General features: G+C 39.9%; 1 protein-coding gene across 2 annotated transcripts in view; it reads right to left on the reverse strand.

The window, feature by feature from the left end:
• Window positions 1–22,654, reverse strand: part of sema4c (sema domain, immunoglobulin domain (Ig), transmembrane domain (TM) and short cytoplasmic domain, (semaphorin) 4C) — a 126,740-nt gene that overhangs the window by 24,323 nt on the left and 79,763 nt on the right. For both annotated transcript variants that reach the window (XM_008417656.3, XM_008417652.3), the window contains exons 4-8: window positions 12,792–12,946; window positions 6,351–6,413; window positions 3,376–3,474; window positions 2,906–3,002; window positions 938–1,057 (exon numbers count right to left, since the gene is read on the reverse strand). In XM_008417656.3, the coding sequence (XP_008415878.1) occupies window positions 938–1,057; window positions 2,906–3,002; window positions 3,376–3,474; window positions 6,351–6,413; window positions 12,792–12,946 (534 nt within the window). The remainder of the gene's footprint in view (window positions 1–937; window positions 1,058–2,905; window positions 3,003–3,375; window positions 3,475–6,350; window positions 6,414–12,791; window positions 12,947–22,654) is intronic.

Genomic DNA, 22,654 nt, shown 5'->3' on the forward strand with positions numbered 1-22,654 from the left:
TAAAAGTAAGGTCTTGAAATGTCTTAAATTCATTTTTAAAAAATGTAAGTTGCCCTTAAATACGTTAATCACATGTCTTACATTTTGTTGTAAGACGTGTAAGCAACATTCTCAAGATATTTTCATTGCGTTCTGTGATTCGAGGTGGTTGAGGCTACAGCTAACTAGCTGCTAATGAGTCCTTGCTAATTAGCTTTTTTTTTTTATCTATCATGGGAACGTGTGAATTTGTCACCAGTTTTTTTGTCACTGGCTCACTTCCAATCATAACCCATACGTTGTTAGGCATTCTGTGCAAAAAAACAAATATAATGTAAAATATTCAGCTTTCTTTTGTACATTTCAGTTGTGATGCAGCAGGTCTTAATTTTCATTCATAATTCTCTTAGAACGCTGGTCGGTACAAGAGTTAGTTGCTATTAAACTCAAACTAGAGGACAAACATCACTGCAGACCAAGGAGTTAGACCGACTTCTTAAAATTGACCTTCATTCAACAAATGATGGCAGAAGAAGATTCTAGAGGAAGTACATTTATTGTATAAAACCCAGTTTTCTTATAATTTGTTCCTTCTAGCTCATCTAGTACACCTGACAGCAGCGATAACGCTGATCCACTCAGAGGTTTAGTGGACAATGGGAAGTTGCCCTGGCTCAATGATTTTTTTCCTGATGAGGTAATGCAGATGGGTAATGAGCCATTAGATAATACCAGCGCTGGTTAACCTTTAATGTAAGGGTAAAAATCTACTTGGAAACTGTACATTATCGTTAGAGTTGTCCTTTAACTGTCCCAGATTGAGGGGAAAGTGTGATGAGGTCAACAACAGCAGGACAGTGCATTTCTTTTCACATCTACATAATTTTATTTTCTTACAAGTGACCACTTCATTCTACTCCACATTTTAGCACATTATTGTTTTTCTCTTCACACTCACCGTTTAGCCAGGCAGGTAAGTATTCACTCTTCATGCTGTAATGCTGCTGGCCCAGGTTTCTCAGAATGACCGGCTCCGTGCCCAGGAAGTTGTTGAGCGTCGCTGAGTACAGCTCCTTATCTGTAAAGAAAGAAAAAAAAAGTGCAAGCTTTACATTAATTCAGCTTCTTTTTTTTTCCAACAGACAATACAGGCATACATTGAAAGAGACTCTGTGTATCAGCCAGGAGGCACAAAAATGCTGCAAGAGTGGCCGTCTGTGGGGTCACTAAAGCTGCCCACAATCACGTGAATGCAGCATAAAAGGCTAAATTGCATCTCTGGACTCTCGGCTCAATTGTATTGGCTGCAGAAGCGATGAGAGTTTCTGCCAGAGCTTTTTGACCTGGTTTAATGCTTCTTTTAATTTGTTCAGGTTCCACAGTTGGAACAACAACAGCAGCTGGCGGGGAGTGTCTTCTTGACAGGGTCAGATAAAAATGTGTATTTTCTAAGAATATAATATTGGTCAAATAGATAATCTGTATGCATACAATATTGTGAACAAGCCATTTCATTTTTTTGTATTATTACTATTATTCTCTGCAAACTGTGTTTGTGGAAGGTTTTGAAACGAATTTGAGAAAACGGCATGGACTTTTTCAAGGTATATCGACATTTTACTTTGGATTCTTGTACGTTGAGTTATATGTTGTTGCAGATTAAACTCAAACTAGAGGACAAACGTCACTGCAGACCAAGCGATAACAACAGGAACAAATTGCGTTTTTGACAGAAAGTACACTTCAAAACAGTTCGTTTCTCCTCACACCGCCATGCAAAAAGCATTGATGCAACTCGCTGGAGCATAATTGTGAAGTGTAAAGAAAAGCATAAATGTGTTTTTCTTTACAAATGAAAAGAAGTATTTTTTTATTGCATTTGTAGCTCTGTGTGTAACTTAGGTTCAGGAAAACACAGAGAACATTAGTGAATAAACAGGATCATGAAGACCAAGGAAAACAGCAGACAGGTCGGGGATAAAGTTGTGGACAAGTTTAAAGAACGGTCAGGTTCAAAATCAATATGCTGAGCCTTGTATACCACATGGAGTTCAATCCATCATCATCATCATCATCATCATCATCATCATCATCATCATCATCATCATCATCATCAGAGAGTATTGCACAATTGCACAGCTACCAACTCATGCTGGACAAGGACAGAGCTAAATAAAGAAGCAGCCAAAGTGGCCTGCAGTCACTCCTGAGGATTTGGTGGGAGAATCTGTTGACATGACAGCTGATAGCTGTTGACGCCACAAAGCTGGAACATTGACTGATTTCATTTAAATGGGACAGTGAATGTTAATGACCATACAATGTTGTTGTGAATATATCAGATTTAGCTAAATGCTACATTCCAATCAAAGTCTCAGATAACAATACTGATCTACTTACAAGCGAGGCCTAACTCAAATTAAGAATCTGTAGAAAGACTTAAAAACTGACGTTCACAGACACACTCCTGACTGCCTGAGCACGAGCTACTTTGTGGCAAAAACGTGGAGAAAAAAAAAAAGACCGTACTTGATGTGAAAAGTGGAGGGCTGGATAGAAATGCATACTTTTATTAGCATACTGTACAGACTTTTATTTATATAAAAAAATGTTGAAAACCATTTTGAAGCGCTAGAAAATGTGAAAAAGTTAAAGGGGTACAAACATTTGTGATTCATTCTCTAAGGCAATTTGCCATGCCTAAATGACTCAAAGGTCTCTGTGAGGTGGAACACGCAAACTTCAAAGCTGAATTACAAAATAAAATAAAAATAAAGCCATGTCTCAAGATGCCTTGGAAGACTGTCAGGAAAATTTGAAGAACTACTGACTGTGAAAAAGTACCAAGAAGCTTTGTTCCTTACAAGTGAATAATGACAAACGGGAGGCGTGCAGAACGTTGCAGTGTATAATTATGTCAACTTACCCACAATGAGGCCAGTGTGACCCTTGGCAGGGTCATATGGACATTTGCCCTTCCCATCCTCCAGAGCTGCCGGATTGAGGGTAAAATCGTCCGCTTTCTGCAAACAAACACAAATTCCCACAGACACACACAAAAAAAAAAACTATGAGGGGAGCACAGGTGGTTCATGGTCAGTTTGAATTATGACCCACATGACAGAGCTGCAAGCCTCGTCCATCCGGTGCACGAACCCTTGCCATGTTGTCCTGTCGCATCAGTGTAACATGCGCGTGCGCACTTAGAAACCCACACGGCAGCACTCACATTATTCAGCCGACCCCTGTGTGCTATGCTTCTCTTCTGTTGCATTTACTTTCGTTTTGTCACACGGCGGCATGGGGCCCCCCCCGGGGTCAGACGTGTCAGGTTGACACCTGTCAGCCACTGCTTGCCACGACTCCAACCAGAAAAACACACACACAAATACTTACGATGTAATTGCATTTGGGCTGGAAGGCGTAGGTGCCACAGGTGTAGAGGTGTGTGTGGTTGTAGCTCTGCAGGAAGCGAATGTAGTTGAAGCACTCAGTCTACAAAAGGAAAAGTGGGAGAAGGGAATAATTGGAGTGGGTTTTTCTTTCAAAAAGTAAAGCTGCAACAGGAGTAACTTTGTTGTTTGTTAAAGCAAAGATGTTTTCACCACCGGTTCCACCAACTAAAATTTTAAACTTTTAAGACCTTTTGAAGACTATTATGAATAAACTGTAAGACCTCTGTCACAACAGAGATGTACAAAACAAATTTAGGGAACCAAAAGTGTGAAATTTGTGGGTCTCTTGGCTGCAGTTTTGTGCTTCTCACATAATGGAAATGGCAATAGATAGCTACCAGCTTAGAGAGCCATATGGTAGCTGCTAAAGGCTTGTTTGTTTGCTTACTAGCTAGCTAGTTTGCTTAGTAGCTAAGTATCTAGCAAATTAGCCAGTTAGTTAGCCGGTAACAAGCTGCTAATACTTGCTTGTGAGCTAGCAAAAATAATCAGCCTTAGTTAACTAGCTAGAAGATTAGTTAACCTTCTAACTAGCCTTATAGCCTGGCTAGCTAGCTGACTAGCATTCTAGTTAGCTTGCTAGTTACATCACAAGCAAGCTAGTCAGCCTTAACAAGCAAGCTAGTAAGCCTTAACTAGCTTGCTTACAAACTAAATATCTTGCTGGCTAGCAAGCATTACCAGTTTGTTACCAGTAGATTTAGCCACCTTTATAAAGTAAAGTGATTAACATATTTAAGAACAACTTACATTTTCTTTTTAAGATTTATTTAAGATATATTGAGACTTTTTAAAGATGAACGGCCAACCTGCCACCATGGCGCAGCTGAGAAATGTCTTTAAGGAAAGTCTGCAATGAGAACTCTAGAAATACATTTACAAACAAGCTTGGTTTCATTCTTCTGTTAAAAGTAAAAAAGGAAGCAGTACGAGCGTTCAGCATCCCTTTGACTGCATCACTTAACATACAATGCTGTGACAAATTATCTGAATAATCTAAAATGATAAAAAAAAGTCACAGACAGTTCCAGGGAATAATTAACAGAATAATTTATGCAGCACTTTATGGGGATTGCCCTTTCATGTCTGCATGGCGAGGAATGAAGAATGAAGCTCTTTGGATGGAAAAGAAAAACAGATGCTCAGAAACGATGCATACCAGCGGAATGAATAATTCACCGCATCTTGTTGATATTGTCTCTGCAGCAGCAGGCCAGACAATCCAGCTTGATACAGAAAAACCTAGCAAATCTGTAAGCCAAAACAATAATTGGAGTAAAAGAAAGATTGTTTTTTGTTTTTTTTAAAACAAAGTTTACATTTTCCTTGCAGATTTACTCGTTACTTAAATTTCATTTTTTAACAACAGAGTACATTTTCAAATCTACTCTGTTACTTTTAAGCTCCACCTAATTTTATTTAACATGGACTTTTTAACTCTACTTGGAGCCATTTTCAAAGCACTGCTGCTTCCCCTGCTCTCTGATGAACTGTTTCCGCTTTCCACTGAAAACCACATCAAAAGTTGCTGTTGTGCATCCAGCATATGAGTTACTATAAAATATTAAGGAAGGATGCTTTGCTCGTGAACAGCATGCAGCCTCAGTAAATGGAGGCTCCCGGTGAGGCTTAAGTGCAGACCCTGGAAAACTCACTGTCTGTCTGCTGATGATGAGAATCAGAATCCAAGAGAAAGGATTTAGAAAGGTATATGTCCTAAAAAGACTTGGAACTAGGCTTTATATAGTTAAATAAAGAATTAGTTCAGAAAATTAATTTTTAAAGCATTTTGAATCTTAAATCTAGTAGAAAACCATCTTAGCTCCTTCATTTAGTTAGAACTGGAGTCCGATGCTAATGGCTCGTCTGCAACGGGTCAACACCAAAACAGACTAAACCACCTCATCTTAAATCAACAACAACATCAAAAATGTTACAGTGTTTTATTGAAACACTGTTTTATGAATCTTAAAGCCGTTGCATGAAGCGGCTATTTGCAGAAAATCCTGATATTTTACACAGGAAATAGAGCCGGAAGATGGTGCAACCCTAATTATCTTCCTACATTAAAGACGCACTGGGGAGGGAAAATGTAAACCATTTCTATTTGAGATCACTATTTGTGATTTCACTATGAAAAGTAGGGTAGAGTAGAAAATAAAATGAAAACCACTTATATTTTCTATTTCTTTTCGAACTGCTTTACCTTTAAATCACGAAGTTCCTCTGATCAGAACTGCCTCACATGTTGGAGTTGTTTCACTCAGGTAGACTGTTAGCAATGAACCGTCTTACAACTCAGTTTTATGTGTAAATACTTAGCAGCTTCTAAGCAAATGACCACCCAACGTAAACATACCAACAGGTTTAAGGTTCATTAAACAGACATAAATCTCTATGGCATTTTTGAGAATAGATGAGAGCTATGTTAACCTTTTATAACCTCTGAACAATAAATTATAAACTGTTCCATTAAAGTGATTAACATATTGCTTGTGAGCTAGCAATATGATCAGTGTCTGTGTTCTGACTGTAGGCACGTCCTGTTGTGTTTAGACTGCAGTGTTACCAAACCCCATCCTCAATCGCTTTCTGTCCTTTCTACGAGCAGAGCCGCAATCTGCTCTTTTTTTTTGCAGCTGAAGACAAAAGACACGCTGAATCCGAGCGCTTTAAAAAGTTGCTGAGCCTGACCCTGTCCGGATGATAGACTTCTCTGTGGGCTAATGGAATGACTGGAAAGTTTCCAATTTGGAGACTCCTCGCAGTCTTAACAAAATGTAATTAAGTGAACTGAGAAATGTTGCACTTACAGTATAAGCTATTATTTTTCAAAACGAGCGCCGTGCTGTCGAACCGGCGGATGAAACCGTCTGAGGGGTTTGTGGGGCTGTGTGAGTTTAGCATCCACTTTACCTGGTTGTTCTTCCCCTTGGAGACGCATTCCCTCTTCTTGTCCTGCGGAGCCGGCCAGTCGATCTGGGGGAAGACGGAGGCAAATGTGACTAGCCATTAGCAGCAGTTGTCAACTTTCCACCTGCAGGTGGGACATCTATACGAGTAGCAATACACAATGCCTGAAAAAAACAGATCCTTCCCTAGTCTCTTATGAGACGCACTTTGAAACACATTACAGTAGAAAGAGACATCTTACTGCTCTGCCTATTCTCCACACGATTGCCCACCAGTTGCTGTAACTATAGCAACTAACCCAGACTCGTGTCAAGACTGTGTTCCAACAAATATGCTTCAGATATATTTCACTTGGTGAAAATTTTAAGTGTCTGACACATTTTTTGATGAACGAACTAAATTCATAGTCAGGAAAAAAAAAGAAAATAGCACACTCCAAAATATTACGAAAAAATGTTCAGAAACATGTATGTCTGATCTTATTTTTATTTATCTCTGGAAAAGAAACTGAGTTAATTGCATTTAACAACAAAAAGAGGCATGTTTTACTCGTCAAAAAAACATTTTAAAAAGATGTTTTATAAGGAAAAAGTTGGGACACCACACACTACTAATGCTAATACAGTTTTGTAGCTTTTATTTTGGGATGCAGTTGCCACTAAATGCATCTTGTACTAATAAGTAATGCACTTAACTGTGATTTTATAGTTTTTTTTCTGTATTTCTGCAGGTGTAGAAGCAGACTTCTTTCCTCATATCCTCTTCATCCTTCTCTCTCTTCTCTTTTCTCCTTCACTTGTAAAACTAAATCTGTTGGGCTTCTCACAAATAAATAATAAAATAAATCACAACTTGCTTCCTGTACCCATCTACTGCTCTCTGATACGTATCATTTTTAGCTATTGAATGTTTAAAGGTTTCTTTTCCATGCATGGCTTGTTTCAGGTCATTCCACAGCATGTTAATCAGATCAAGACCTGAGCTTTGACTCAAACACGGTTGATTACATAAAAAATCCATGATGGTGAGCTGGTCAGGTCCAGTTGATGCAAAGCATCCCCAAACCCTGAGACTTCCAGAAGCTGCTCAAACTGGTCTGTTTCTATGTTTCTATGTTTCTGACCTGGTGTTCAACCCTTGCGGACTTCGCTTGGTCCGCCAGACCAGACGTCCTCCAGTTGTAGGGAACTTTCTGTACAGGAAAGTGGCTGATCTTTTGAGATCTCTTTAATCCCTCCAACATATTTCTGAACACCTCAGACACTTCTTTGGATCTCACCGGTGTGTTCGCGTCCACTTCGACACTCAGGACCTACCAGACTAAATGTTGGGGGTTCAAACAGCGAAAATCTCCTTGGATATGTCGAGTAGCCACCTTGTTTTTAAGTTTTACCGATTTGGTATGATTGTGTATCAGATTCCACCAGGAAATGGCTGTTTTTTCTAACATTATTTTTACAGTAAGCACTGTTAAAAGTAATATTAAAAAAGTCCTATTCCAGATTAATCCTTATCTTTTTATTTGACTGTCTTTTTTTTAAACATGGCTGTATTTGCAGATAGCCTCGCCTTGCTAATCCACAATGCACTGCGGTCAATTATAATAATCCACAGACTGAGCTGCAGGTGGTGGAGGGTTAAAACACAGAGAAATGTCACTGAAGCAACTCAGACTCATTCCGTGGTTGTGTTGTTTCTGTCTCTGGCTCCATTAAACCCACTGCCAGGAGTGAGTTGGACCCCGCGAGAGCTTTACTGGAGGGATATATCTGATGATTAAACACCACAGCTCCCTGAAAGGATCAAAGACAGCCTGGAGAGAATATTGCGGCGCAAAGCGCCACTGGAACATGCATAGACCTTAAAAATGCATTCTCTTCAACAACACCTGGCTGAACTCTGCTCCGTGGACAAAGGTCAGAGGAATCCACCGTGTTTCCTTAGACGTTTCACACACCATTAGTTCTAATTATAATGGCTATTAGGGCGAGAGAGCAAACGCCTCCACTGGATGCAAACCAACTCCAATCAAACGGTGGAGTTTTTACAAAAAGCAAATGTGCTGGTAGATAAACCGCGCCTTACAATATATAGGATGGTCATTACGTGCTACGGCAACTGTGGCTTTTAATGGTCTCGAAGTAAAAATAAAACATAAAGCGGGTTGTTTGGCATAATGACTGGCGGTGTAATCCACAATGTAAATTCTCATTTTTATTACTCCATCTTAAATGCGTGTAGGTAAGGTGAGGCCTGGCGAACGAATCCAGGCCCATTAAATATTTCACGTTTTGTGATGTTGCAGCCGAAAACCTCCAACACAGAGATTACTGAGGTTTTATGCGACGGCCTTTTTGAGCTTTCAGACGTACACATTCAGCTCCACAGATTTTCAATTGGATTTAGGTTTGAACTTTGACTGTGATGCAGAAAATATGAAAACGCTTTTGGTCAAACAATTTCATCGTAGCCCAGGCAGTATGTAAAGAGATGTTCTGCTAGAAGTTGAACTTTGACCCGGAGTATTTCCCAGCCTTTAACTCTTATTGTTCCTGGACTGTCCTGCATGTTTAATCCATTTAACTCCGCCCACATTTTACTCCATGATGCTGCCACCTCTATATGGATCTTCTTGCGTGTCGCCTACACAAAGGAGTTCTCGCAATTCCTTTGAATAATCACTTTTTAAATCACCAACCTTTAATATAAGTCGACGGAGTGGACTAATAATAGTTGTCCTGACAACAGATTCTTTTACCAGAAAGCGAACCGCACTACCTGAAAATGTAATAAATGTTGCAATTTTGGTCCGCAGTCGAACCGAGTCTACCGGACCGCCAGATGTGTAAAATCCTACACTGCACACAGGCTGTCTCATTCAGACAAACCAACAGTCTGAATGTTTGTGTCATCTGAGTAAATCAAGCGGACAAAAATTCTTTTTTAAATGTGTCAGACTTCAAAGGTCGATGTGTAATGTTTCTGCCTAATTCACAATCGCGCGTTCATTTGTTCAGAAAAAAGAAAGTACAAAAAAGAAAAAACAAAATGTGTGGGAGTAAACTTGAAAAAAAAAATGTGGTAAGAGTTTAAAGGCCAATTTTGCAAGAAACAAACTTCACCTCGTCCTCCCACGCTCCTTAAATCTAATTTAATTTCCAGAGAATTTCTCTGAAAGCCGACAAAGTTCCAATTATCGGGAACGAAATCTAAATGAATAATTAGCCCCGAAATATCACGTCCAAGACCTGAGCTTTGAACTAATTTGATTAGGATTTTAATGAAGGACCAGCTCCAAGCATTTATTTTTACCTCTAATTTTGTTTCCATGGGGGTTTTTTTTCTCGCTTTTTTGTTAATTACTTCATTAAAAATAAAATCTCACCCTATTATCCACGCACGTTCACAGCTAAAGCTAAATATAACGGCATGCAGTAGCAAATATCACATAGAAGGAGCTCTCGTTGACGACACTCCAAAATAAACACACCTCACACCGACGTGCGGCGGTAATAAGCAGCAGCAGCGTTAATGTACTTCCATCAACTCTCTGTGTTTAGTTACACCTCAGCGTATCTGTCATTAAAAGTAAGAATGAAACGCAGCGTAAACATTTATTTTGGTAATGACCTCAGAGCTATTACACGGCCACTTGGTCTCAGCGTCTCTGCAAATCTCCGCCTACGTCAGCACAAATAGCGCAGGCAGTGTTTAGGCCATTAGCATTTGAATAAAAATAGAAATCTGATTTGCAAGTGGCTCAGCCTGCGAGTTGAACTTCCTGGAATAATAATAGTAATAAAGAAAAGAAAAAAAAAAGAAAAAGCCTGTGAATTAAGTCTAATTGAATTAGACTGAAATTTTATTAGCTGTTCAGATTAAAAGCAGAGCGGAGATTCTAGTGCGTGGGCGCTCTCTTGGAAGCCCGCTGCGTTTAGGCGCAAATTTATTATGAAAATGAAAGCGGTGGAGAATTAAAACGGGGTCGTCGCAAACACGATAAGCGAATGAGAGAAGAAGGCGTACACGCGATGCGAACACGAGCACAAAAACAACGAAAAAAACCAAAACAAAACAAAACAAGAAAAGAAAATCCTGAGGAAAAAAAACTCCCCGGAGAATATCCAGGGAGGGAAGATGGCGATGAAAGTAATGAAGACGGAGAACAAGCAAGACAGCAGAGACATAAAAGAGAAGCAATTAGTGAAAATAAAGGAAGAGCATAAGTGAGAGAACGACAGAGGGGGAACGTGGCGACAGAATGGGTGGACCGTTTCCTCGGTCATTTTTCCGTCTTCGCTCCTTCTCTCTCTTTCTCTCCCTCTCTCTCTGGCGCGCTGGGGGCTGACAACAGGTGGCCATATCATTACCGCAAGACTCACAAACCCCGACTCCAACAAGCCGGCGGCTTTGTTGTGTGTCGCGGCGTGCGCGCGGGAGATTTTTGTGTTGTGTGTGCATCTAATAACTGCTCATTACAGCAGCAAATCAGATAGAAATCCCCCAAACTGCTGCCGGGCTACACCCGCTCTGCATCGCCGCGGTGGCATTGATTGCAACACGGCCCAATTATTGAGGGAGCAAAGGCAAAAACCCGACCGAGTCCCGGAGGGGGGTTCCGCGCGCTGGAGTGTGAGCAGAGGGTCAAGTCGAAGGGGGTTCGATGAAGTGAAACAGGTTTTTTTTTTTTGGTTTTTTCCCCCCCTCCCCTGAGTGCCAAGCAGAAAAACAAAAACACACAATAAAACAAGGAGGAAGTGAAGTGACTGAGCGCACCCTAAACTGAGTCATGAGCCGCGTCTGAGGACGGGTTCCTGCAGGTGGATGTGAGGCCATGCTTATCACCTTGTTGCCACATTGCAGAGATTTTTTTGGGGGGGGTTTGTGCTGACAGAAGAAAATATACGGGAGGCGGTGGATTTACTCAGTAACCTTGGGAGTGTTACGCCTCACAGAGAGGAAAACGTGTAAGATGAGTCAGGGGAAATGTTGGAAAGGTTGTGATTAATTATGGAGCTCATTTTTTAACAGGTGCTTTCAATTTTTCAGCTAAAAGAACTGAGTTAATGCTAAGTAAAAGGTAAAAGTACCTGCAGGTTACTTTGTAGACTGGACTACGCTGAGTCACAAAGCTTTGTAGTTTTACTTTTATTATTAGATAAAAGCGAAAGATAGCCACTCATTATTTGGCAGGTTTCTGCTTATTACTCCTCCATTTCTGTCACGTTTTTCAGTTTATAACTCTTGACTCAGCATTGGGGGGGGAAACTACATGGATTAAAACTGCATGACTACCTGAAATATGTAACTTTTATTAAAAAAATAAATGTTTTTACATATTTAAAACTGTCACCATGTTGTGACATGGTGACAGTTATGAGATCATCTGTCTCATAACAGATAATCTGTGAAAGGTTCGATCTCCTCCACCTCCTCCTGTTATTGCTGCCATCTGAAGAAATGCAAACAGCCAATCAGAGCCTGAAGGCGGGACTTCGCGCTGTCATTCATCCTCATGTAATTGTTGCTAAATGTTCCAATGGAAGAGGAACAACTTACTGTTGCAGGAACACCATTTCTTACTAGCCTTAGCATTCACAACTGGCTATGCTAGCTGCAGTAGCACGAGTTTGCGATTGGCAGCGGTAAGACCTGCCTCTTTGATCTGATTGGTTGTTTCTTGTTAAGAGTGTGATTGTTTTTGACAGATTGTCTCATACCACGACACTGTGAAAGCGTCAAGACAGTTTCCCTGTTGCTTTTTCTCCTCCTGTAAAGACATGGCAGCTGAAAAGCTAAGAATGTGGAGGCCCCGGCCTTTAGCTAACAGCAGAGGAATTCATGTTATTACATATCTCACCCTGTCTGCAGCTACTTTCTGAAGTTATTTGTTCAATTTGAGCTTTTTCAAGAATTGCAGTGTTAACAAGATAAATTAGACCGACAGACGATTCAACAACTGGTTACAATCAGTCGACAATGTGGGTGTTCTTCAGTGTCCTCCAATGCAACGGAGAAAAAGCGAAAGAAAAAAAAAAGACTTTAAAAGAAGGTTTCTCCACACGTTAACAGGGAGCAAACAAAAGTGTGAAACAGAAGAGGATGTTTCCTGCCTCTGCACTTTCCTTATCAAAGAACCTTTTAAATGTTGTGTTATAATTCTATTAAAATGTATGTCCTAATTAAATCTAGAATGAACGTTTATCTCCGCAGCAAGTGAATCATGCTTTTGTTGCTGAACTGTCCGTCACGAGTCCCAGTGACAAGAAATGTGGCCTTATCATTTAATTTGTTGCCTTGCTACAAAGATATTTCTATAACTGTTGTGTTTGCGGACCGCCAGGCTGTAATTATTTTGAACAGAAATACTTTCCTGTATGCGTTTCAATTCTGTTCACATCAGCCTTTTGAGGCGCCTTGTTTGCGCCTACATGTGTGTGTTACCTGTGGTCGGAGCTGTCTGCTGATGTCGTTGGGGTCCAGGGCGAACAGCGCTTCCCGGGCGCCGACGTACAGAACCCTCTCGTGGTCGGACAGAGTCAGCATGCTGTAGTTGAACACTCCCTGAACGCTGAACCTCGCCATGCTGTCCTGCCCATCTGGATGAAGACACAAACACATGTCATCAGCTCTCACCTCGGATGATGAATTCCCTCTAAATCCAGCTAACCATTAAACGGGAGTTAACAGGAGAGGAACATTTGCGGGCCCCCCCTCTGTCAAATTCTGTGTATGTTTCAGTCTTTTACTAAATAGCTCAGGAAAACTAATGATGTACACTCCACAATTTTTTTAAATCTTCTTCCAAACGGTTCCTGGACGTGCCGCGTCCTGCATGTCGGCTTGCTGATCTGCTGAAAGACTCCAGCCAGATCAGTTGTGCAATCTGTTTCTAACATTTGAGACTATAAGCACTAAGAAGAACCAATTTTTTATTGAACAGATGTTGAACAGTTTGAATTGCAGCAGAAATGGATCCAGTTTGTTGGAAAGGAGTCACATCATTGTTCACTGAATGACTTGATCAGATTCACTAAACCTGAAATACGAAATGTTAGGATAATTCAATAGAATAGAGTCAATGTAAAAGGACTGAGCTCAAGGCTTTAGTTCCCCACTTAGTTCAGCTAAGCTAGCAGCAACCCTTTATGTGCTAGGAGGCTAGCATAAACTAAAGCTAGCTGTGTTTAGCATTCACACTTTGACCAAAGAATTAGTCATAAAATTAGTAAATAAAACATGAAACATTAAGTATGGATTTATGCTACCTACATGCATATTTTTGTCAATAAGTGTTATTACACTAATGACAAATTATTTCTACTTTCTTTCATCTTATAGGCTTTAATACAGAAATTAACCCAAAATGAAAACAATTTTTGCCAAACTTTCACTAATGCAGATTTTGGGTAAATCTTACTAAAACACTTTGGTGGCCTTAATGTTACATGCTAGTAACTTTAACCCATTTTCTAAGTTGTAGTCTTAACCTAATATAGTCAAAGTTGGTTAGCATAAATAACGCAACCAACCAGTTTTCAGAGCGTAAAAGGATGTCTCTAATAATCTTTTGAGTTGAACTTTTCTGCTTTCGGCTGTTCTTTAGCCCCCTACTGGTGGAGGAGCTAATATGTCAGCTAACCGCAGCGTAAATCTTCTGGCTGTGGTTAGCTGACAGGCTAATTAAACTAGCCTGGAACCACAACAATGGCAACCTGGCAACCTGCTTATGAATGAAACAGCAGATATTTCCTTTTGGGGATTGGGGAAAATTAAACAAAACTCGACACAAGGTGAGTAGTAGATTTATGTTTTGTGGTCAAAGCCGAGTTCCACAACTGAAATTACATAGTGACACCAAGGAGGTTAAGATACAATAACAAGTTCCAGTTTCCCTTTGGGGATCAGTGGTAAACCATCCACAACACTGAGTAGCAGCTCTAAAGAAAGATTTACTGAGCCAATATGCAGAAGAGTAAATACAACCAAACTTTGACTGAGCCATCTGTCGACTGGCTGTTTTGTCACCTTCCCATCTGTCAGGCAACAAGAGAAAGAAATCCATGGAGTCTTTTTATTCTTTTCACCCTCAGGAATTTCAGGAATTAAAGAGCTGTACAAAAGTATTTAATGCCCAGAAATCTTCACATCTGTGATGAACCAAAACAAATGCATAACACACCTTTCTGATTTAGATGTTTGAAGCAAATCTAAAAAGAAAAACCTTTTCCTTTTAATTCATTTTTCTATCATATAAAATCCCATCAAAATGGGCTGAAGTTATTGATTATAGCGTGCCGATCCAATATTAATATCACTATTGGTCCTGATATTTTAAAAAAATAAATCCAGCAGATCTATTTGGTTTAACTCTATGCTTGGTGCTGTGAGTTCCTAATTGCACTTTCTGAACCACTTGGAGGAAGGTTTGTTAGTCAACCTGTTGTTTTTGTCAGTTTCAGTTTCTTTATTATTTATTTTACATTGGCTGGTCTATTCCTAATTACACTTACTGAACAAATAAAAAAAGGTTTTCTATATGTTTGACCAAACTAGTAAAGCTATTACTGTATTTAAGCTGCACTGGTGCAGAGTTATTTAGTACATTTATGTCTGTGTTTAAAAAAGAAATATTTTAAGTAAATTCTGCTGTTTTTCTGTATTTAATCAGTATCGGCCGATACTAAACCTCAGATATCTGTATTGGTATTGCAAGTGAAAAAGGTGGATCGGTGTTGTAATGTGACAAAATGCAAAAAAGAAAGAAAAAAGTTATGAACATTTGAAAGGCATTTATATCTGTAAATAACGGTCTCAGTCTGTAAACTGAAAGTCCTGTTGGAGCCTTGTGGATCATCGCGATAACATTTCAACGCAGGACAACAGAAGCTCTTCAGACATGCGGGAAACGATTCGTGCAGGACGAAGAGCTGCATGAGAAGTTTCCAGAGCTCTGTGTTTACTCTGGGAGTACGGGTCTGTCTGCAGGGCAAGTCTGATAAGTTCCAGATCTTCATTTCAGAAGTGCGATAAGGTGATCATGTGTTTAGAAAGGCCGTGCAAATAAACAAGACGCAGAGATGCTCGCCCGGAGCAGCTCTGGCTTTAATGAAGGGTGCAGCGGTCTGTGGCGTCCCAGCTGTCGGCGACAGATCTGAAAGCACAGCTCTTCACAACCCGTGGCTCTTAAATTCAATACATATTGATGCATATTGAAGATATCGCCATTAAAGGAGTGCACAATCTGCAGAATCGCCTTTTTTTTGTTTGTTTTCTTTTTACTTTAGAACATACCAACTTTCAACGGCTTCAATAACGCTTAAGTGCGTTGTAAAGGCAGCCTCGTTATCGAGCCGCATGCCAAAAGGTGCACATTCATACACTTGTTCAATAAAGCTTCCATTAAGACGGGTAATTTCCATATTAAGAAAATCGACTGCACTTGTTCTAGAAAACAACATAAATTGTGCTTTGCCTAAATTAAATGCAGCTTTCAGAGCAGAGATTGTTAAAACTCAGCACTGCAGCATTTAAAAGTCCCCACCACCCCCCACCTTGCCCGTACACACACACACACACACACGCACATGCGCACACACACACACACACACACACCCTTATGGAAAAAGAGCAGCCTATTCCAGGCTCAACAGAGCATCTAAATACAACAACACTTGGATTTGTTGGACCTGGAGGCATTATTGCACGAGGAAAATGAGATCTGAGCGACAACGTGAAGGGAATGCAGAGGACTCCGGTGTTTATAAATGCTCACTAATAACAGGTATAAATCTGCACCGGTGATTAGGTTGTTCAATGTCTTTGCATGCACATCCCTATGCAGGTTGCAGTTATAAAAGAGGGGGCGGAACGGGGGTTTGCTCTTTCCTTTAGAAAATAAATTCGACTCTGGCCGCCTTGTTAAGACCCTGTTATTGTTTTGAGGAAAAAATAGAATTAATTTTGTGTGTTTTCTAGTTTGAGATGATCAGAGAATGTTCTTTACATAATCCCTTCTGCATGACAGAAAAAAAAAAGCTGAGGTTCTTGTCAAAATATGAAAAAAAATGCTCCCACTGCTTCACTCATCCATACAACACACACACACAAGTTGTATTTCTATTGGTATTAGGACTCTGCATCGACTTCCATTCATTTTGGTGAACACATTTTCACCTAATCCAGATAATTTGCCTAACCATAACCATTACTAGTCTATTCCTAATCTTAGCCTTAACCAAAACCTAATTCACACCTTACCTCTAAACTTGACCTCTGACCTTAAACAAGGGTCCGCCGCATTAGGACAGAGTTTTGTTCCTCATAAGATCCTCAAAAGATTAGTAAACATGCAAGAAATGGTCTCAAATAAGATCACTAGACAAGTACACACACACACGCACACACGCATGCACACACACAACAAGCCATTCCGATGCCCTCATCAGCATACAGACAAACTAGGGTTGGGTAGCAAAAGAGACAACAAAACAGAGACGTCAGGAAAGGAAAAAAGGGAAGTTTAGTTTCCATTCTCTGCACCGTTGTTGCTTGTAGTGCAATGTCACCTTGTTTTTTCCTCCTCGCTCCAAATCCCACGTTATCTGGGTGCAAAAGAGTACATGCAAAAAAAACAAAAAAACATCAACGACAACGGTGAAGGCATGCACGCACATAATCGTATCCCATAAACTGAATGGGGATTTTTTTTTCTTTTTTTGCATATCTCGGTGCTTTCGCTTTGCGACCGAAAATAGCAGCTGAAATCCATGCAGCAGGGAGCGGCAGGAACTGGTGTGATTTATTGTGTGACTAAGTGCTCGTGTGACGCGGTGGCCTAGTTGGGACGAAAACGCACGGAGAAGGCTGTTTTGGATGAACAAACAGGCTGCGTGTTTGTCTAAGCGTGTGAGAATATCTGTGTGGGAACGAGAAAAGAGAGAGCAAGACTGAACAAAACTGGAAGCAAGATGTAAACATGATGTAACAATTCCACACTCGCTGCCACCAAATTTCAAGGATTTTTTTTTTTGTACTTCACACACAATAAATATTTTGTTCTTGGAAGCAAGTTTTGTTTGTTCCTTTGAAACTGTTTTTAAAGTAGGATAGTTAAAAGCTGTTTAAATTAAAAACAATAACTGCACTGTGACAGCCAGTGCAGTGACACACTGTCACCACAAGAGACACCACGATTCACAAAAAAACAAAACAAGCAAATAGGAAGCTATCAGTTAAACAAACAGCTACTCAAAGCATTTCAATACTCGCCAAACCGCAAAGTGTTTATGAATTAAAACTATTTTTTAATGTCTATTTTTAATGAAATGTGCAAAATTTACTCTATCAGGACAAATTAAATTAGTTTTTGATGCTAATTTTAAAATCTTAATTTTATTTTTTCTTTCTCTATATTTGCCTAACCTTCTAAGAAGAGAGGCTTAATGCGCTATAAATAGCCTACAAGTGCCCAAAATAATGAACAGACAAGTTTATGAGAAAATAGGTCAGCCTGCTCAGCTGTTGGAGCCACTTCAAGCTTCCAGCACGCTGAGGTGACTGACCCTTCAGCAGTGTGGATGGAGAGACTGCATACTGCATCTTGAATCCAGGGAACACTATTGTGGGATCGTTGCTGCAATATTTGAGTTGTACTTCAGTAAACTGAGTAGCAGTTTACAATTTAGGTAATTAAATTACCTAAATTGTAATTTAATTACAATTTATTTTACCTTTATTTTACAAAGGTGACGATATGCAACTGAAACACATGCAAAAACATTGAACAAAGCAAGTTAGTGAGATAAAAGTAATTGTGCACTAGATCGAAGTGCAGATTTACTTTGTTTTCTCATAAAGTTCAGTTGCTTTTGCGTGCCAAAATAATCTCTACCTGCATCTCAAACAAACACTTTTATGCACACTGGCATAAAAAAAAAAAAGTGGAAACACCCAATACAGTCTGAATAAGTAGGTGTGTCCAGACTTTTGACTGCTACTGTTTATATTGAGCGAAATGTGCCATGACATTATTTGCAAGAAAAAAAAATCTATCTGGAGCACCGAGACTAAACAAACCTCCTAAGCTGGATAAGTTTGGGTTTAATTAAAACCTAAGAGGTACCCGAGGAGCAGGAAGGAGCGAGGCAGAGGAGAGGACGGCCTCGAGAAGCCGAAGGAAGGCAGGAAAGAAAAGGGGGGAGGAGGATAAGTACCGAAGTCATCTTATTATCTGAAGAGCAGCGTCGTATAAACATCGGAGGGCATGTGCGGATGAGGAAGTGAGATGAGAGCGAGTGAAGAGAGTAGCAACATCCTCAGGGGAGAACCGAGCACATCTGCCGTGTTCCACTCAGCCACGCAAAAAAAAAAAAAGCTCCAGAGATGTACGGCTGAGGCTCACACACACACACACACACACACACACACACACACACACACACACACACACACACACACACACCGAACAGTTCACATCTGCACACATATGCCAACACCAAACATGCAGAGCTCTTGCGTACACACGTTTGCACGCAGCCCTCGATTGCTCTCCGGGGAAGCTGTGCGGTGGCTTCCACGTCTCGCCACCAGGTCCGAGGAAAGGTTCTGCTCAGAGTGGATTTTTTTAAAATAATTTTTATTTTAAAGTTATCAGATGAGCTCTGTCATTAGGAAGCAGACACACTTACCATCTGTCACCACGTCACATCGGCCAGAGGCTACGTGACGAGTGTGTGCTACGCGCTGTAATCTGCGTGAGTGTGGCTTCATCTGGTTAACGGCTACGAGACCCGCCGCAGCCGTCTGGCACGTCGATGTTCGTGAGCAGGGGAACACATCGATGAGCGTATTTTACAGAAACCGGCCTTCGTACTGATTAGGGGTCAAGCAGCAGCATTTGTGCGGCCGACTTCGAAGCACCTGTCCTTGATCTGCATTTATTGGGCCACATTTGAAGACATGAGTGTTTACTACTTCAAGTTATTAACATATTTATTTCATTTCCCTGTGGGATCAAGAAAGCATTTCTGAACTGAATTGAATTTGAAGTGAACTGAATTGAACCAAGTTGAATTGAATTGATCTAGGCTGCCAGTATTTGTACAGTGAGTGACCGTCTACCAGACGTTTGGGATAAATTACCAGACCTCTGATGCTGGGAAGCAACTCTGTGGAGAAAAATGAAAATAAAAACAAAGGAGAGATAATACGAAATCAAGAGGGGAGAGGAGAGGTGGGATGATTTGAAAAGTCTAGCAGATGATGAAGGGAACAAAGAGGGTAAACGCAGACAGTCGAAATGAAAAATAGAATGCAAAACACAGAAAAGTCAGAAAGGCTTGACCGAGGTCAAAACCACGGGCGACGGGGATGATCTGAGATAAGTGCAGCACAATAGCTTTACTTTTTTCTGGCAAACATTTTCTGTAAGTGCGTGTGTGTGCGTAGGGGGAACTATGCTGAAAAAAATAAAATGCTGGCAAAAAAAAGACAAAGATGTGTACATGTACAATCAGAAAGATAGACTTTGATGATAAATGATTGACAATGACCTCAGGGGTCATTCAACAACGTACTGAACGTAGGAATAGATTAAAGTGTTTCAGTGATATACTCTTCACAAAATGATTATAAGATTATGAAGACTTTTTGCTAACTTTACACAATACATTTACACCCCACAAGCTTTTTACTCTGAGTGCGGTCCAGGCATTGGACACTGATTCCGTGTGCGTTTTTACACGTTTTTTTTTTTAATGTGTGGTTTTGGGAACTGACGGTCTGACAGGACAGCCCGCTCCACTTCCCCGCTGTCTAACCATGACATTTTTGACGCTCCTCCTGAGTGTACCATGGAAGGGTTAAACCTGTAATAACCTACTGTATATAAACTGGAATCAGAGCTGCTTCAAAAAATTATTTCCACCATAAATAGAATCGCTAACTGTTTGGAAATACATGCTTAAAAAAACAGAATTACAATATATTTCACACTTACAAGAAATGTTATGTGTTAAATTTCTGGAAATTTAAAATATATATGAATAATGATAATGTGGAAAAGCCGCTTATCAAAGAGCAAGTTTTGTCCTAAATCCAATCAGAAGTATTTTCCAGAAGTGTCGATAAGGTAGGATATACAATGATGAAAGATTTTGAAAAAGTACTGTATTTCACAAGCTCAGTCAGCTGATAAAAACAACTAAAGGATAGGCTCTATGGTTGGTGCACAGCAGGGTCTGATCCTGGGATTTTTTTAAATGAGTAAGTTCATTACACAGCAGGAGAAGACCATGCAACATGACAAACGTTTAGATTCAGCCTCTGAGATAATGAGTCTGTCCAGTTTAGAAGTCAATGTTGAGTTTTTTACTCTTCTGCGTAAATGTAATTGAGCTGCTTTTATCTGTTTAACTTGCCTCAAACTTTTTCTAAAGAGCAACAGAAAACTAATGATCAAACATAAGGACGCCACACTAAAAGATCAGGTAACTTCTGCAATATAAAGTTAAAAAAAGCAATGTTGGTAAACTCAGTCTGTGAATGCAAATCCTTGACAATTTCACTGTCTTCAACAATTGTATTTTGTTGCCTTTTTATGAGTAAAATCTGAGTAAATGAATGTGTAAACATTTTTTGTTTTTGAACCAAAAGTTAAATGTTGTAAATTATCTAGCTACAGCTTGTCAGCCTTAAAAATAAATCTTGCTAATTTCATGTCTGTTCAGTTTCTATAACTCCACTAACACGAGGCTCTTTGTTTCCGCTAAAACTAGTTGAAGTAGTTACATTTTTTTTTTATTTTCGCTAACTTAGCTAATGCAGCTAAACTGATTTAGCTGACACATTCCAAAACATTTACACAGCATAATCAAGTAATTATGTTTTAGTAAAACGTCTAAGATTAAAACTAATCTTAGACGTGGTGTTTTTACCTCCAAGTTTTGCTTTCTCCAAAAGTTATCTTGCTCGAGATTCCCACAACTCTTAATAGCTTGCTGAGAGATTGCTAGCTAAGAAATGCTAACAGGTCACCCTTTCATCAGCTAAAAAATAACTCCTTTTTTCATTTTACTTTGACCACAAAAACACCCAATTTCTAAGCAATAATTTCTCAAAATATGTTATTTTAGGGATATTTTGCCGTTTCCTTCCTTTAGCTAACCATTAGCAATTTCATTTGAAATGACTGTGATTACAGCGGCCTGCACTCTGTTTATAGCCACATAAATCAAAACATTTTCTTTTTCCTAGATATATCTGCATGGCAGGAGAGCATTATACCTGGAAGGAGTCCGCATTTACATTTCACGTCTACACACCGCCCTGGTTTGTGATGCACAAGTGTCAGCGCATCCCTGAAAGCACAGCAATGAAGATATTTCACACAGACCAAACACTGTAAACTGCCTCTGCAGCATCATCCAGCAATAAGCCAGCATCATTAAGGAAATGGCAAGTGCAGCAGGGAAGACGCAAACCTTGACAATGAGACAAGATATAAGCGAATCTGCCAGTGTGTTGTCATTAAAGGGAAGCAGATCAACAGTCTGCTCTGAAAGTAATGAAATGCAGAAGCAAGGACGGGAATGTTTGCTTTCAAAGTGCAGCGCAGATCTTTTTTCTTTTTAATAAATGAAAATAAGTCAAACACTGAAGGGAATCAAGTAAGGATAAAATGTGACTGTGGAAAGGCTTGAAAGTCAAATGCAGGGAATTCGATGGAGCTTCAAAATAGACATAAAAGATAGGAGCAGTTTTATGTCAGATAACTTTATTTACATTATTTGGTTTAAAATCAAGTCACTTCACTCGATTTAATTATTCACTCTCTCAAGTTCAGGCTAAAATTTTCTGTCCCTCCATATAAAGAGGAAGTGTCTTGTGCATCCAATAAAAACTAAACTGACTGTTGAGAAATTTCTTCACTCAAGAAAAACAAGCTGACGGTCATGGTGCGCAAACTACCCCAACCATTCATTACCTTTATTCTCATAGTGATGTTTGAAAGCTGGTGGTCAGTCTTTGCCTTAAGTGGATGAGCAGAAATATTGGTGTAACTTTGGTCTGTTGTGGTAAAGAAACACCTTAGCCTCGACTCCATGGATGGATGAACGAACAGACAGATAGATTAGCGCTGCTGTCGGCAGGTTATGAGGTGGTTTCCTTTTCACATTTTGTGTTTTTAACACAGGTAAACCTTTATGACGGTCGTGAATAGGTCACTACTTTCAGAAATCAAACATCAGCAGGTGTCAAAGTCCTGTTTTGATGTGTTTTGTGAAAGGTGCTGTTGGAGAACTTCA

Source organism: Poecilia reticulata, chromosome 9 (assembly GCF_904066995.2).
Source record: "Poecilia reticulata chromosome 9, P_reticulata-male-v2, whole genome shotgun sequence".
In the NCBI taxonomy this organism is placed as follows: domain Eukaryota; kingdom Metazoa; phylum Chordata; class Actinopteri; order Cyprinodontiformes; family Poeciliidae; genus Poecilia; species Poecilia reticulata.